The 16,633-nt window shown below is 36.0% G+C and overlaps 1 protein-coding gene across 1 annotated transcript in view; it reads left to right on the top strand.

Moving 5' to 3' along the window:
* The first annotated feature begins 300 nt into the window (after positions 1 to 300).
* LOC126884722 (uncharacterized) overlaps positions 301 to 16,633 on the top strand; it is a 64,586-nt gene continuing 48,253 nt past the window's right edge. The window contains exon 1 of the mRNA XM_050650848.1: positions 301 to 512. Coding sequence (XP_050506805.1) covers positions 496 to 512 — 17 coding nt within the window. The 5' untranslated portion in view covers positions 301 to 495. The remainder of the gene's footprint in view (positions 513 to 16,633) is intronic.

The following is a 16,633-nucleotide window of genomic DNA, read 5'->3' as shown; positions in this document are numbered from 1 at the left end:
CTCAACATTTTTGGGGTTAGGCCACTGTTGCTTTGAGCGCCTCATTTAAGACATTCTTGCGAAAATGTGGTTAACACTTACGTTGTAGCAAAACCTAAGCTTCATACACCACATATATGGAACTAGGTGCGTTTTAAGTAAATATCTTTGCATTAATTTTGGAGCCGTACTGTAGGAAAGTTGTGCATTTGGGGACAATCAGTACATCTGAATTTTTACCAACACACGTCATAAAGTTAAATGCGCTTAAGATGGTATGAGAAACTCAAGTAAAAATGTCAAAAATTTATTTGTTGCGAATATCTGTATTCACGAGCCGCCGACCCAGCAAAGTCGAGGAATCACATCTTTCGTACACTTATACTTTCTACTAAGAAGAACAACTGTAAGTGAAGGGGAAATTAACATCAGAATTTATAAATATACGTACTAATCGATTGCAGAATCTAGTGGTTAGAATCGAGTCAGTGATATAGCACCATCCCTATATAAAAAATGCGGATTAGTTTTGTGTAAGTTTACATTTTTTTTACTTCTTGGTCTACATTTGTTGTGGTCATGATGGCCTGTTTGTAAAGTTTTAAGCAATTTCGCTGGTGGCGGTTTTCACTTTCGATTTTTTTGGTGTGGTAACCAGTACCGGATCGAGGTGTATGTGAGCGTATGTGAAAGAAAAAAAACCTTGGAAGGATACGACGCACCTATAGAGAGAAAAGCGAATTTTTTTAAAGAATGTCATAAAGTATAAACTCATACAGACTGTTATTTCGTTACACAGTTAGAAACAATTTAAAAATGTGGTATTATTCTTTTGTTTTCGCTATTATTTTTAATAATATGTTTTTAATATTAACTTAACCCCAGAATTTTTACACCACCAACAAATATGCTTATTTTCATAGTTGATTATATCGTGAACGGATTAGCGGATTCCGCTATTTTTTTTTATTATTTGAGATTTTATTTGTTATTTACAATGGGAGGCAAATGGTTACTCAAACTTCTTTTTTTGGGCTTATACCGGGTGGAAAAAATATTTTTCTTATGTTAACTTTGAGACACCCTGTAGAAAGGAACAAGTATCTATGAAGGTGAGAATATATCAAAATAGTGTTGTAGCCTCATGTTTTGTGAACATTTTTTTTCAATTTCTCTGATATCATTAAAAATAAAGAAAATATACGGTTTTATTCTTTGACGTGAGTTTTAATTGAAACAATACTATATTAACAATAAAAAAAATAACAACAGTTAACAAAACTTTAAAAACGGAAAGAAACATAACGTAAACTAATATCGCGAGTGCTTATAAGTGATCAATAGGATTCGTGTCGGGACTGTGAAGGGGCCAGTTCAATATCTGAATATTTACCTCACATAAATATTGAGTAACGATACGGTTATTGGTTATGTGAGGAGACCTTGGCTTATCATGCATTATAATGGAATTATTTCCTATATAAGGTGTGAAAGGGACAAAGTGTTCAATAAAGGAAAATATTTGTAGTGTACCTTTTGCTATTTAAAAAGCCTCTACGTAAAGACACAAATTCGTTCTTGCTGTCATGAAAATTTCACCCCAAAATACTACAGAGCCTCCATTAAACAATCTCGTGTCTCTTATGTACCATTGTGCATACCGCTCACCTAGTTGACAAAGAACTCTTATATGTGTTAACTGTTGATATTATTTATTGTTTCAGTTAAAACACATGTTAAAGAATAAAACTGTCTATTTTCTTTGTTTTTAAAGATATCAAGTGAGTTCAAAAAACAACATATTCAGAAAACATATTTTAGCAGGTTCTTGATATAACTCTTTTAGGCCTTTAGCCTTTCTTACCCATAGTCCACTCTATATTTTACCCCTAAACAATTTGATTACTACTTTCCTTCTGTTCTTTTTGCTCAACGACCACCAATATTTTTTTTACAGTAGGTATGTAATAATTATCGGTCTTGTCACATGTCATTTTATATGTATGTAGGTTTCTTTAAAGACAATCGTAATAAAAGCCCGTGTGATGTTTAAGAGTTTTAATTAATAAAATAGATAACTAAATTATAGATACTATTAAATTGACGAAATGTAAAAATGTTTGTGTAATTGCGACCAAAATTTTACGTGTTCTTACAAAAAAAGTGTAGGTATTTAGAGATAATTGCGTCTAATCAATATTATAACCGGCCTGTCATAATATTCGTTTTAAAGCGTCTTTTTACGTCTTATCCCCAATAACACGTCTGTCGTCGTTCTGATCTTAAAATCGACTGTCTCTCGCCCCCTACGCTAAAACAAATTCTCTTAAATACATCTAATCTCCCTTTTCCGTTTTAACCTATTAAAATTGGATCAAAGTATGTACCGACTTTTTCCAATAAACGAAAACTATAAACTTAGTCAAGGCGACTACTGTTTATCTTAAAGTCCGATTCCAAACGATTGAAAATAAACAATCTTCTCACTTCTCACTAAACTACCCGTCGATTAGATACGCCCCTACATCTGTCCCGCTCATTTCGTGTTTGTATTAATAATTAAAGAAAAAATATATATACAGGAGTCTTAAAAATTAAGGTAAAATATCTACAATTCTACTTGTATTTTACTTTGCAATTAGCATCTTAACATTTAAATACATTCCTTCACTGTTGTTAGGTTTTTGTGTAATGACAATTTGTATTATTAAATGAGTTTATGTTATTTTGAGGTGCCTTTTAGGATTTAGGTAAATGAATTCATAAAATGTTTTTAATAAATTAGGTACATTAATTTATTCCTTCGGTTAGAGTTTATATACAATACAGACAAACAATAGCAAATTATTGATTCACCAATGTATGAACACCCGACAATAACACTATAATGCATAAGCAATGCTCTCCTGTATAAGCAATTCTGCTTGTTAATTGGTCGATTGATACATGTATGGAAGATTGTCACTCCATCTTTTGCACGGTCGGCTTATATTCTTTTACCGATTGGCGATTTATCTCTTGCTCTTTTGACACGCGTCTCTCCCATTCCAACCCCCTATAGTTGAGGTGGATTCTACTCCCAAAGTAAAAAAAAACCACACTTTAGCATAGGACAGATTTTGCTTATTAAGGTTTCCCTACTACTGTTAAAATTCCAAGAAAATCGATGCATGTTGATGGAATTCAAATTTAAAAACCTTGGTACACGGTAATAACACCTTTGCAGTCGTTTCTTATATTATAAGGCTTTTTATATTATAATATCAGACTTTTTAATATCAGGCTTTTGCGACCAGTGTTTTGTAAAGGTGCCTTACATCATCGGGGTTTTAGACCACATGTATTTCTGTCTAATTTACCTATTTTATTATACCTTGTTTTTTCATTACACTCAACGCTCAATAAGTTCTGTTGCCTCAAGAAAGGCCAACAGTTTCAATATTGGTAGTTTTAGGATGTCTGCCTAATATATTATAATAGCACATGATGTGTATGGTAGTCTCTTCTTCCATTTTACATTTTCTGCACCATGGTTCATTCACTTCATCTAGTTTGTAAAGGTGTTTTCTTAAACGGTATTATCGAGCCACCATTTCGGTACCCGAAATTGAGGTTCATCAAAATATCCACAAGGAAGAATTTCCTGTAATTGGCTGTATAGTATTAATTACAAGTAAAATTTAATAAAAAAAATTGTCCTGGTAAAAGGTGTATTAGCTTAAAAAGCCCCTATTGGGCTACAAACATAGAAAAAAAAACGTTTTCGCTCTGTAACAAGAGCATCATCAGTGTTACAAGAACATGGTGAGCCACCCAAAAATACAAAGGTAAAAACCTTTTAAAAATAGACTAAAAGTCTTATATGTGTAAAAACATAGTAAAATCCAAAGGATGGATATAAAATCCTATGGATATGGCCTTAGGACAACATATGACTCCCACACGTGGTGACTGGGTTACTAGGTAACAATTAATTAGATCATTATGTTAAAAGAGGTGAAGGCAGTCGTCTTTGTTCTTCTTCTTAGGGTGCCTGTCCGTTCCGAACGTTGGCGATCATTCTGGCTATGGTGACTTTGTTAGTTGCTATACGGAATAGTTGTGTTGAGGTCTTTCTATACCATGCTCTCAGGTTAGCAAGCCATAATATTCTTCTTCGTCCTGGGGCCCTTTTTCCTTCAATTTCACCTTGTAAAATGCACTGGAGTAGCTTGCATCTGCCTTGATTTCTCATTATATGTTCCAAGTACTGCAGCTTACGGCCCTTCACGATGTTGAGTAAATCTGCGGTTGTGTTCATCCTCCGTAGTACTTCTTCATTGGTGACTTTGTCTGTCCATGGTATCTTCAGGATCCTTCTGTACAACCATAGCTCAAAAGCTTGAAGTTTCGATAGAGTTTCCGCCTTCAATGTCCACGTTTCTACTCCGTATAGAAGCACTGAGTACACGTAACATTTAAGGAGCCTTATTTTTGTTTTTAGAGTGATGTCATGGCTCTTGAACACAGAGTTCATAGCCTTTGTTACAGAGCGAAAACGTTTTATTTCTATGTTTGCAGCCCTATAGGGGCTTTTTAAACTAATATACCTTTTACCAGGACAAAAATTTTTTATTAAATTTTACTTGTTCATCAAAATGTACGAAAGTTTTTTATCAATATTCTTGATTATTTTTTTAGTCTGGTTTTGACCTTGAGTAGCTCTATTTCTTTAGATGATTTCTTATTAAACACATGTGAACCTGTTTTTGTGTCATTTTTAGTGATGCTACAGAATGTTTCTGGGCCTACAAAGGTTTCGCTCCAGTCTTGTTTTGCCAAAAAATCTACTCGTCCAATTCCATGCATCTTGTCATGACCTGGCATCTATATTAAAGACACTTTATTATCTTTTGTCAAGTTGTTGAGGAGATCATTGCAATTCCTCACCAGTATTGATCAAATGGGACATTTACTGCCAGAATAGCCGCTTGGCTGTCTTAATAAATGTTGACTCCCTTTGCTTTGGGGTCTCCATTCACGATTTCATCAATGCATTAATCCACCAAAGCAAAATCTTCAGTCTAGAACATATATACCTAGCATATTGACCTAGGCTCTAAGATTTATTGTAATTTCATGACTGCCAAAAGGCTCCTGATCCAGTACCCTGTATCCAGCATCCTATCTGAGTTCATCATAAAGATGAGTTCCTCATTTATAGTCTTAGTAGTATTTGTGTGTCTATTCAATAATTCGGCATCCAAGTATTGTTTGCTTTAAATCTCAGAATGCTTGTAAAAGCTATCGCCAAGATATATAATTCTAGCAGAGGGAGACCTACGATAGCCTCTAAAAATGCCATTCCTATACTGTTAAAGGCTCCTGTAATATTTAGAGGCGCTTGTCTTTGTAGGGTGATGTGAGAGGTCCACAAGAATGCAAAGCTGTGTTTTCCACCAAAGTAGAGAACCATAAGTAATTGTCGGAAGTATCACTGATATGAATAATCAACAGATTATATTTGGTTTCAAACCCAGGTTTTAATTACAACTCGTTTGTAGTTCCAGAAGAGCTACGTAGCCTTGCTGGTTATATCGTTGATATGAGCAATTCAATTGAGTTTTGAATTCAGGGTTACCTCTAGTTACTTGGCCTCATTCTTTTCTTTCTAGTTCCTCCCCATATACTGTCAGCTCATTCACCAAACTTCCTCTTATTAATAAAGACTACTAATTAATCAAAAATGAATAACCATTTTCAATTTCGTTGCAAAACGAAAATACAGCCGCATCATATTCTAGTCCAATCAGAGAGTGCAGCAAGCACCTCTACCAGTTTCTAAACTTATTAGTCTCTCATCAGGAGGCACATATGCTGCTCTCTCTGATCCAACCAAAACAAACCCCGGCGTGCAGTCACGGATTGCAACGAACAAAATGGCATAGATGCCCTAGCGGCAACTGCTAGCAAAAGACTAAGTTTTCAATCCAATGGCATACAAAACAACATAATGTTATTCTACATCCCACCAGACTGAAAACAATGGGAATTTCTACATATATGGCTTGCAAATTGTAGAAGCCTCGGAGGTGTAACCAGAGAAGGTTCCCATTGTTTTCAGTCTGGTGGGATGTAGAATAACATTATGTTGTTTTGTATGCCATTGGATTGAAAACTTAGTCTCTTACTACTAATTAAGTTTTGGAAGGGTTCATAAAGAACTTCTGTTTCAGACATAAATTCTCTACGTAATGAAGGGCATATCGCATCTCGTCCGTAGTAGTACTGGGAAATTTTCCCCTAGATACTATTACATTGTCGTCTGCCACATTCCTTAGCTGCTAAGTACATGAATCAGCTGTGGGAGCACGCCAAATAGAATTCTATTTTAGTGACGTCACGTTGCCTAGCAACCGTCGATTCTCCCATTATGAAATTATATTTTGTGACGTCAGCAAAATAGAATTCTACTTGGCGTGCTCTGGGCCCAGGTCCTAAACGACAATAATCCACACTGTTGGTGACAATACACTCCTTTGTTGGTATCCCTTATTTGCTTCCTGTTTATGGCACCTTCATTACTTCTTCTTCTTCTTCCTTCTTGTATGTAAGCTTTAAAGCCTGTTTCTTTTTTAATATTAGCCTCCTAAATTGTTTACGTTATCGCACCGTCTTTTTCTTGGTCTGACAATACTTCTTCGTCCATTTGGTGACTTACCTCGTGCTATTCGTACTATCCTATCCTCTGCCATTCTACTAATGTATTCGTTCCACTCCTGTTTCCGTTTTGTCACCCATCCATTTATGTCTTCTACATTGCATGATCTTCATATGTTTTCGCTTCTCTCCCTATCTAACAGACTTTTCCCTGATATTCGTCGGAGTATTTTCATTTCTGTTGTTTCTAGTAGTCGTCTCGTTTTAGATGTGTCAGGTCTTGTCTCCACCGTGTATGTCAATATAGGTCTAATAGCTGCTTTATGGATTCTAGATTTTGTGTCTTGTATTAGGTGTTTGTTCTTCCAGATTGTGTCATTAAGAGATCCCGCCGCTTTACTTGCTTTTAAGCTTTGTTGTCGTACTTTCTCTTCAACATCTCCGTAACTGGTTATATCTATTCCCAGATATCTAAACCTTGCTTCCTGCTTTATTATTTTTCCATCAATTTCGATTTTCCATCGTAGTGGGTATTTAGATTTTGTCATATTTGGGTTTTTCTGCTGATGTCATATTGTATTTCTTGGCTGTTGTATTGAAGATGTGTGTGTTAATCTTTGGAGATCGTCTTCTGTCTCGGCGATTAATGCGGCGTCGTCTGCATAACATAATATTTCGATTTCTTTGCTCCCCATTCTGTAACCATGAACTTTACGTACTGCTTCTATTATTTTGTCCATTATTATATTAAAGAGCAATGGGCTTAACGAGTCACCTCGTCTGACTCTTCTTTGTACTGGTATAAACTGCATTAGTTTCCATTTATCTTTGCATGTATTCGATTATGAAAGTAGATGTTTTCGTTGGTTTGTATAATATTGATTGGTATGTTTCTTCTATACAGTAAATGGAAGACGTCTTCGACTTGGATGCGATCGAAAGCCTTTGTCAGGTCTATAAAACATAGATGTGCTGGTTTATTGTACTCAATGGCCTTTTCTGTGATTTGTCTCAGTAAAAATACGGTGTACCTTCATACCTATTTGTAGATATTATTGTGATCTGAAGCATCTGCATAATCCAGTTCCATGTTATGTTGTTCATTTTTTTCCTCACCAGTGCACTAATGTGTCATTTTAGTATATGAATTGTTTTGTTTCAAGATATATTGGCCGATCATTTATGTAGATGTTGAATAACATTAGAGCCAGCATAGGTACTACCCTGGGCTCCTGGGATTCTTCTGGATTCTACAGTGACTGTTTTAACTTTTGAATGTTACATAAAACTAACGGTTCTGCAGTATACATCATATAAAGTTGGTTAATTTGATGTCTTTTGATACTTTGTATACTTTATAGACCAGTCCTTTATGGTTTACGTTGTCATACGCTGCGGAAAGGTCAACGAACTCCCATTTTATGCTTTTTTTAAGTTGTTTTCAATATGTTGGGTCAGATTAAAGATCTGGTAATAAGTAGACATAAAGTTTCCAAATATTAAAGTGTATTTCATAAAATTTAACAAATGAACAACCAATCAGAATCCTGCAATTTTGGTAATTAACCAATTAAACATTTTATAACCCGCTACTAGTACGGAGCTGGCGTAGGGTTTAAACCGAACATATTACATCACAGATGAACTTGAACTATAATTTTTTTCTAATGAAAGTATATGATCTAAGATGAAATGTATGAATCGTTATACAAGATGTTCATGCTTATATAATAATTTATAATACAGCTATCACAATCTGCGAGACAATTGTTTATATTCATAGTCATTTAATTAATCATTAGATGTAATGAATATTGCGAAGAGGTTTGTTTTATTACCATCTTGTCATTTTGAAATAGTTTAAAATATGTGCATATATGGTAAACCTAAATATATTCAAAATCACTATCAGGCACCCCGTACATCTCTATAAACTTTTCGAAAGCATGCTAGTGTTTAGCCAAATTCGCGTAAATCCGTAGCTCCAAATAGGTCCCGTAGATCCCGTAATCCGGGTATCGAAATTTTTAGTGCGTCATGTTTTTTATTTGCCGGTGGTTGGTCGTCTCAGTCGCTTTTCAAACGTTGAGGTGTATGTACACTGTACACTTCGAAGTGCAGTAAGTGAATATTTTAGATATAGATACTTCACCAGTGAAGGCGACCTAGGTAATAGTCAGAAGACTGTAGCCCGTCGCTTACTTATGGCGCAATCTGCAGTCTCAAGAGCTTACCTTCGCTACTAGGAGACCGGTATCTACAGTCCACGACCAAGTTTAGGTCGGCGACGTGTAACGAAAAAGAGGGACGATCGATTCATTGTCCTGAGTGCCTTGCAGAATCGGTACGCGACAGGAGTTGAACTTCAATAATCCTTGAGGAATTTACAAGGTGTAACCATCACTCAGTTTCTTTGAAGTACTTCAAAGAAACAAACAAAAATAAAGAGTATAAAGAAAAGATAAGCATCAAACTAGAAAACAGACCAAAACATGAAAACCCAAATAAGGAGTGGAAAGAGTGCAGAGAAATCATAAAAGAGACAGCTAAAGAAGTGTTAGGCATAGAAAGTAAAGAAAGAAGAACAAGAACGAATGACTGGTTTGACGAAGAATGTCAGATTATAACAGACAAAAAAAAACAGAGCATATTTACTGATGCAACAGGGGCACAGAACCCGACAAGCAGAGGAAGAATATAAACAACTACGCAGAGAAGAAAAGAAAACTCACCGAAGAAAAAAGAGAGAATATATGAACAAAGAACTTCAGGAACTGCAAGAACTAAGTAGATCGACAGAGACAAGAAAATTTTATCAGAAACTGAACAAAAGCAGAAAAGACTTCAAACCGAGAACGACGATGTGTAGAGATAAGGAAGGTAATATATTGACAGAACAGCAAGAGATACTAAGAAGATGGACAGAACATTTTACGGAAAAGCTTGAAGGAGGTGGGAGTGAGACGAACCCTGATATACCATTAGACCAAGCAGACAACAGAGAAAAGAATCCACCAACAATAGCCGAGATTAAAACAGCAGTAGACAAATTAAAGAACAATAAATCACCGGGATCGGATCAAGTAGCATCGGAATTACTGAAGGAAGGAGGAGACGCACTACAGAAAACAATACATGTATTGATAACAAAGATATGGTCAAATAAACAGCTACCAGCGGAGTGGAATAGTGGTATTATTGTACCATTACATAAAAAAGGGAATCAGTTAGAATGTGGAAACTACCGTGGAATCACGCTGCTGAATGCAGCATACAAAATAATGTCCAACGTTATTTATGAAAGACTTAGACCACACGCTGAAAAAATAGTTGGCAGGTACCAAAGTGGCTTCTGTAGACAGAAGTCAACAATAGACCAGATATTTGTTCTGCGACAGATCCTTGAAAAAACAAGTGAACATAACATCGACACACATCATCTCTTCATAGACTTCGAAAGCGCATATGACAATATAAACCGAGAATTCTTAATAAAAGCAATGAAAGAATTTAATATACCAACACAACTAATAGAACTGATAAAAGAATCTCTAAAAGTAGAAAGTAAAATCCGGATACAAAACGAACTAACGGAAACAATAGATGTGAAAAAGGGACTACGCCAGGGAGACGCTCTATCATGCATCTTGTTCAACATTGTACTCGAGAAAATAATGAGGGACACAACAGTCAATACTCGAGGAACAATAATTAATAAAAGCGTGCAGATACTAGCATTTGCAGATGATGTTGACATAATCGCAAGATCAAGAAGAGAAATGATAGAGGCATTCAATCAAATAGAACGAGCTGCACAAAATAGTGGCCTGAAAATCAACCAGAACAAAACAAAATATATGCAGGTAAGTAAAAACACAGAAATAAGGCAGCCACAAAATATAACAATAGGAGAATACAACATTGAGGGGGTAAAAAACTTTACATACTTGGGATCCCTAGTCACATCTGATAATAACGTAGCAGAGGAAGTGAAGAGGCGAATATTTATTGCCAATAAAAGTTATCATGGCTTAATTCGGCAACTAAGATCAGACAACGTCGCAAGGAAAACAAAATGCCAAATATACAAAACCCTAATAAGGCCGGTACTCACATACGGCTCAGAAACCTGGACACTCACTAAAAGAGAGGAAACATTGCTAGCCACCTTTGAAAGAAAAATCTTGCGACACATATATAAGGGCACAAAAGAAAATGGAATTTGGCGAAGAAGGTACAACTTTGAACTATACTAAATATACCAGGATCCAGATATCATAACATTCATTAAAATAGGACGGCTGCGTTGGATGGGACATGTAGAAAGAATGGAAGAAGGCGAAATACCAAACAAAATATTCAAACAGATGCCAGTAGGAAAAAGAACAAGAGGAAGACCGAAGCTGAGATATTTAGAACAAATAGAAAATGATATAAAAACCTTAAAAATAAAAAACTGGAAAAAAAAGCACGAAACAGATCAGAGTGGAGAAGAATCCTGGAACAGGCCAAGACCCAGAAAGGGCTGTCGAGCCAATGATGATGATGATGAACCATCACTCAGTGGACAGTTAGGGGAAGACTTAAGGCTGCCACTTTGACCCCCAGACGAGCTAACACAGGGCCCAAATTGAACGCACGTCAGAAATAAACACGACTTCAGTCTTCAGTTTGCCGAAGAACACGTCAATTGGGACCTTCACCAATGGAGCAGAGTTTTAGTTTCTGATGAGAGTTAAATGTGCTTATAGCAATGACAGAAGAATACGTGTCTATCGGAGACCTGGAGAACGATTTTCTCAATTCTGCAGTGCCAAAACAGTGACATGTGGGGGTAGTTCCTGTATTTTTCGGGGTAGTATATCTTTAGAACGAAATACAGAGCTTGTGTTCGTGCCCGATGGTGGTCGCGGAGGAGATTTGGAGGTATTCTCCAAGACCGTGTTGTTTCTTCCGCCGGCTATATAGGCGATGGCTTCATGCTAATGCTCAATTTCACACAGCGCGCATTACGAAAGATTACCTAGTCAACACCAATGAATATAACAATAATGGAATGACCTCCATCGTGTCCGGGTATGAATCCCATCGAGCACCTATGGGAATGAACTCAAACGTAGGGTTTGGGTCCAGGGCCGCCGCTAAAGTGTTGGACGCCCGTGTGCAACTTAATATTTGCCGCCCCCCCTTTTAACACTTTAGTCGTTTCAACATAGGTACTAGTATTTAAAGAAATGTGCAGGAGGTACATCGTAATCGTAACGCGTATATGAATAAATTGCTCTGATCTCGACGTTACTTTTAGACCTGGAAAAAAAAAGTTTATTAATATCAATCTGAAAATTTGTTAATAGCTTAACGGTGTCTAGTCGGACAAACTTTGATGTATGGGAACACTGGAAGAGGGGAAGTTTTAATTGTGGAACAGGTTAAAAATTTGGAACGTCAGACTACGAAAACGTTCCATGTATCTTGTCGGACATAACTTCCAATTGATTTGTTACCATTTCATTAAACTCTCATCCAAAAATCAGACTGGTGTTTATCACCAACTGGGCATTTTAATGAGTGGAACACGAAGAATATGTCAAATGACAGGAATCATGTTGGTTAGTAATAGCAGTCTGATTTTTGCATGAGAGTTTAATGAAAGGGTAACAAATCAATTGGATGTTCTGTCTGACAAAATACATGAGACGTTTTCGTAATCTGACGTTCCAAATATTTAAACTGTTCCACAATTAAAACTTGCCCTGTTCTAGTGTTCCCGTACATCAAAGTTTGCCCGACTAGACACCGTTAAGCTATTAACAAATTTTCAGTTTGCTCTCAATCAATTTTTTTTTATAAGCGGGATCCAGGCCTATTTGAAATACAGTAGTGTGCAAAAGAAACGGGCACACTACTATAATAATATATTAAAAACAAAATCATTTATCAAAAGCGTGTCTAAAGTTTAGTGTCTAAAATCATCAAATTCTCAACTTAGAGTGAACTATAAGCCATCTATAACCATACATAAGCATAAAGAAACAATATAACAGAGCAACCATCGAGTTATAAAAAAGATTTTTCTAAACCATCGAGTAATAAACAAGACTTTTTTATTACTCAATGAGAGCAACTTAACAAGCACTTATCTCAGTTCTCGGAAAGTATCCTATTGTCGTATCGTACTCTCTTAACAAATCATAAATGTTCAAAATTTGAAAAAATCGCATATGGACCACGTAGATAAAAATATTAAAAAATAAAATCCGAAAGCCGCCAGCCACTTTGAATTAAATAGCATTACCGGAACTACTTTATGACTACAGTTGCAAAAAGGCAGTTTATATAATAAATAACATTTTCTGGCATTTTTTATAGATTGTTTGGATTATTAGAGTTTATAGAAATATCTGAATCATTACTACATTTAATTTTTTGAATTTATTTTCGTTTTAAAAAGTATTATCAGTGGCCTGCTTTTGGCCGCCCCTATAATAGGCCGCCCGTGTGCGATGCACACTTTGCACACATGGTAGCGGCGGCCCTGTTTGGGTCCGTAATCGTAATCCAGCACCACTGACAGTACCGGAGCCAAAAACTGCATTAGATGAAGAGTGGGAAGCGATTCCTCAGCAATCAATAAGAAACATAGTTAGGTCCTTAAGAGGTCACATGGAAAGTGTAATTTAAGGAAGAGGAACAAATTAATTAATTAATTAATTTTGATTTTTTAGGTTAATTTACTTTTATATTCATTGCATAATGACTTTCAATCATAACATGTTATGATTAGTGTCAGGGCCGCCCAGAGCCAGGCCGGGCCCCGGGGATGAGACCCGGTCGGCCCCCCCCCCCGAAACCCAGTTGAACGAAAATTCCCAAAAATCTGATAACTCATAAACTGGGATATGTTATAGTGAACACTCATGCTATTGACACAGGAAGGAAGAAAATTAAAACAGTTTTAACAATTAAACTTTGTTTTTAATTATTTACAATAGAACTGTTAGTTACAACATAACTTTTCTTGCTTTCATATCCGCCAAGTTTTGGATCACGTGGTCGAAATCAAGAGTTTTTGCAAGTTTTGACTCTATGCTTAACAATGCCCAAATCAGATAATCGTTGTTGACCCATAGTAGATCTTAAACAATTCTTAATTCGGCTCAAAACACTAAATGATCTCTCGGCCTGAGCAACGGATACTGGTAGGCAACAGAATATGCGAAGAGCAATGCACACATTGGGGAAAAGATTTGTCACATTAAGGGACACGAGCTTGTTCAAAAGTTTTGCTGGTTTCAGCGACGTATCTGAGATGTTTGATTTACTAACAGTTTTCAAGTAAATCATTTCATCAACTAGATCCCTGCTTACATCTGAATTGTACTCTTCGGCGAATCTTACACAACTTTCTGAGATCGTATTCTCGTCCATTTCGTTATACTTCCATAAAAATGAAAATTTCATTTCGATTTCTCTCAGTGCTGTGAACCTCGTTTTCAGGTTGGCCACCAAAACATCAATTATTGTGTAAAAAACTTCTGTTTTGAAGCGTTCTTCCGGGGATAAATTTAACATTACATCTTCTGTAGCTGTTTCATCGTGAAAAGTCTTCCTCTTTCTCGCACGGGAAGTGGAGAGTTCCGGTTCGATACCATAAGCATTTGCAAAATGTTTGCATTCACACAATATCTTGTCCCAGTTATTTCTTAAGGCACTTAAATCATCAATTAGGCTCTCTATATTACTACTCTCAACATCCAAAGTAGTTGTCAACATCCATAGACTGAAGTAGTTGACTTCTGTAGTTGATGGGTACCAACACTTTCACCCAAATTGACGCCATGAGGATGCACTTGAAGGTGTTAAGATATTCTAAAACCCCATTGATTGTGGCTCTCGTTTCAACAGTTACGTTAAGATTCAACAATGATGAAACTGCCTCAATGATTTTGCCTATGTGTGCCGCTATTGGTTTCACACATTCTACTCTAGCACTCCACCTCGTATCAGACAATGAGTGCAGTGAAGATCCTACTATCTCTTTCAGAAGCTCCCATCTTTTCGGGCTGCAACTGAATAAATTGTACAGATTCTGAACAACACCAAAGAAAGTCTGTGCTTCAGTACAACTCTCAGCAGCGCATACTCCACATAAGTTCAAACTGTGGCATCCACATGGTGAGTACACAGCCAGAGGGTTTGATTTTAAAATATGAGCCTGAACACCCTTATACTTGCCACTCATATTACTGCCGTTATCGAATCCCTGTCCTCTACAGTCATCTAAGGATATGTCATATTTTTTAAGAACTTCTTTGATTAGATTTGCGATGTCTTTTCCAGTTTTTTCATTGCAGTCGGAAAACTCCAAAAATCGTTCATGGATTTCATATTCTTTTACGTCTTCTTTGAAAATAATGTATCTAAATACAAAAGAGGTCTGTTCTACATGGCTTGAGTCTGGTGTAGCGTCAACCATAATAGAATAGTATTTAGATCGCTTGAGTTCGTCCACAATAACTTTCCTTATATAATCAGCACAACTTGCTATGAACTCGTTTTGAGTTCTCCAAGACAAATAATGCACTTGCATTCTCTTATTCGATTCTTGAGATTGCTTAACCTGATCTAGATGCTTCGATGCAAAGAAATAATTTCTTGCATATTGCCTTTTCCAAATGCATAATATTCCTTATAATAATTTCATAATTAAAACCGCAAGCAAATTCAATCTGTTGTAAAATATTTTAATAAAAGGAATTTTTTTAAATTTGCTAACGGCCGGGCCCGGGCCCCCTTGGGCCCCGGGCCCCGGGGATTTTGCCCCCCCTGCCCCCCCCTCTGGTCGGGCCTGATTAGTGTGACCAACCCCAATTCAGTCGAATCCGGGACAAGGCTAAAAAAATACCTGAAATCCGGAACTTTTCAATGAAAATCGGGCCATTTTTTTTTTCAGAAGACGATAATTAAAATACAGAAACGAAAAAACGTCCACCGTTTTAGTTTTCGTAGAACTATAATACCACGATATAAAATGCATCGTGGTGCAAATGCATTTTGGATGTGGTATTAGTATTACACTCTAGAAATTGTCCACTTTTTTTCGTCCCACCAATTCAATTTGATATGAATTCTTGGAAGAACGTATTCAAAATTTCATAATAGAATTTTACCAAAACGTTGAAAATTCGGATGGCACGGAAGCCTTGTCCGGGACGCCGGGACACTACTTCGTAATTCGGGCCATGTCCCGGATTTTTCGGGCTAGTTGGTCACACTAGTTATGATCGAAATTATACACCCCCTTTTTTGTGCATGGTTCATATTATCTCATCTTCCATTTCTTTCGAATTTTCGTTCCAATAACAATTTTTCTAAAAGTTCGGCCAAATTTTCATATTTATAGTGTACCTACCTAGTTGTTGAAAAATATTGATATATTTTGTATACACTTAATCTATGAGCACGTGAATGAATTGAAAATAAATAAACATGAAAAAAAATGTTTTTTAAGAAACGCTTTTCATTAGTTACGAGTGACTAAAATTAAAAATATTATAAAAAATCAACTAAAAAGCAAAAAATAAAAAAAATTGAAAAATCCAACACATTCGTCAAAGAAAAGCGTGGCGGGTCTCCATCGAATAAACGGTTTTCGCCCCACACCTTTTCTTTAACGAATGTGTTAATCGCCCCACGATCTTTTCAATTTTTTTTTATTTTTTGCTTTTTAGTTAATTTTTTATATTTTTAATTTTAGTCACTCGTAACTAAAGAAAAGCGTTTCTTAAAAAATGTTTTTTTCATATTTTTTATTTTTACTTTTTAGTCTTACACTTTTTAAACATTAAAATATATCGTCATGTTTATTAAAATATGTATAAAACATATGATGTACAAACAGGAAAAGTAGTCGGAATCGGCAAAAAGTTTGAAACTTAATTGCTTATTTATGAAGCAAAACGTAAACAATAACCGTAAAAAGTGAAATTATGTATAGTTCATATAATTAGCTACA

This window comes from Diabrotica virgifera, chromosome 5 (assembly GCF_917563875.1).
Source record: "Diabrotica virgifera virgifera chromosome 5, PGI_DIABVI_V3a".
NCBI lineage: Eukaryota > Metazoa > Arthropoda > Insecta > Coleoptera > Chrysomelidae > Diabrotica > Diabrotica virgifera.
The sequence above is the reverse complement of the archived record's forward strand: the minus strand, read 5'-3'. Positions and strand labels throughout refer to the sequence as shown.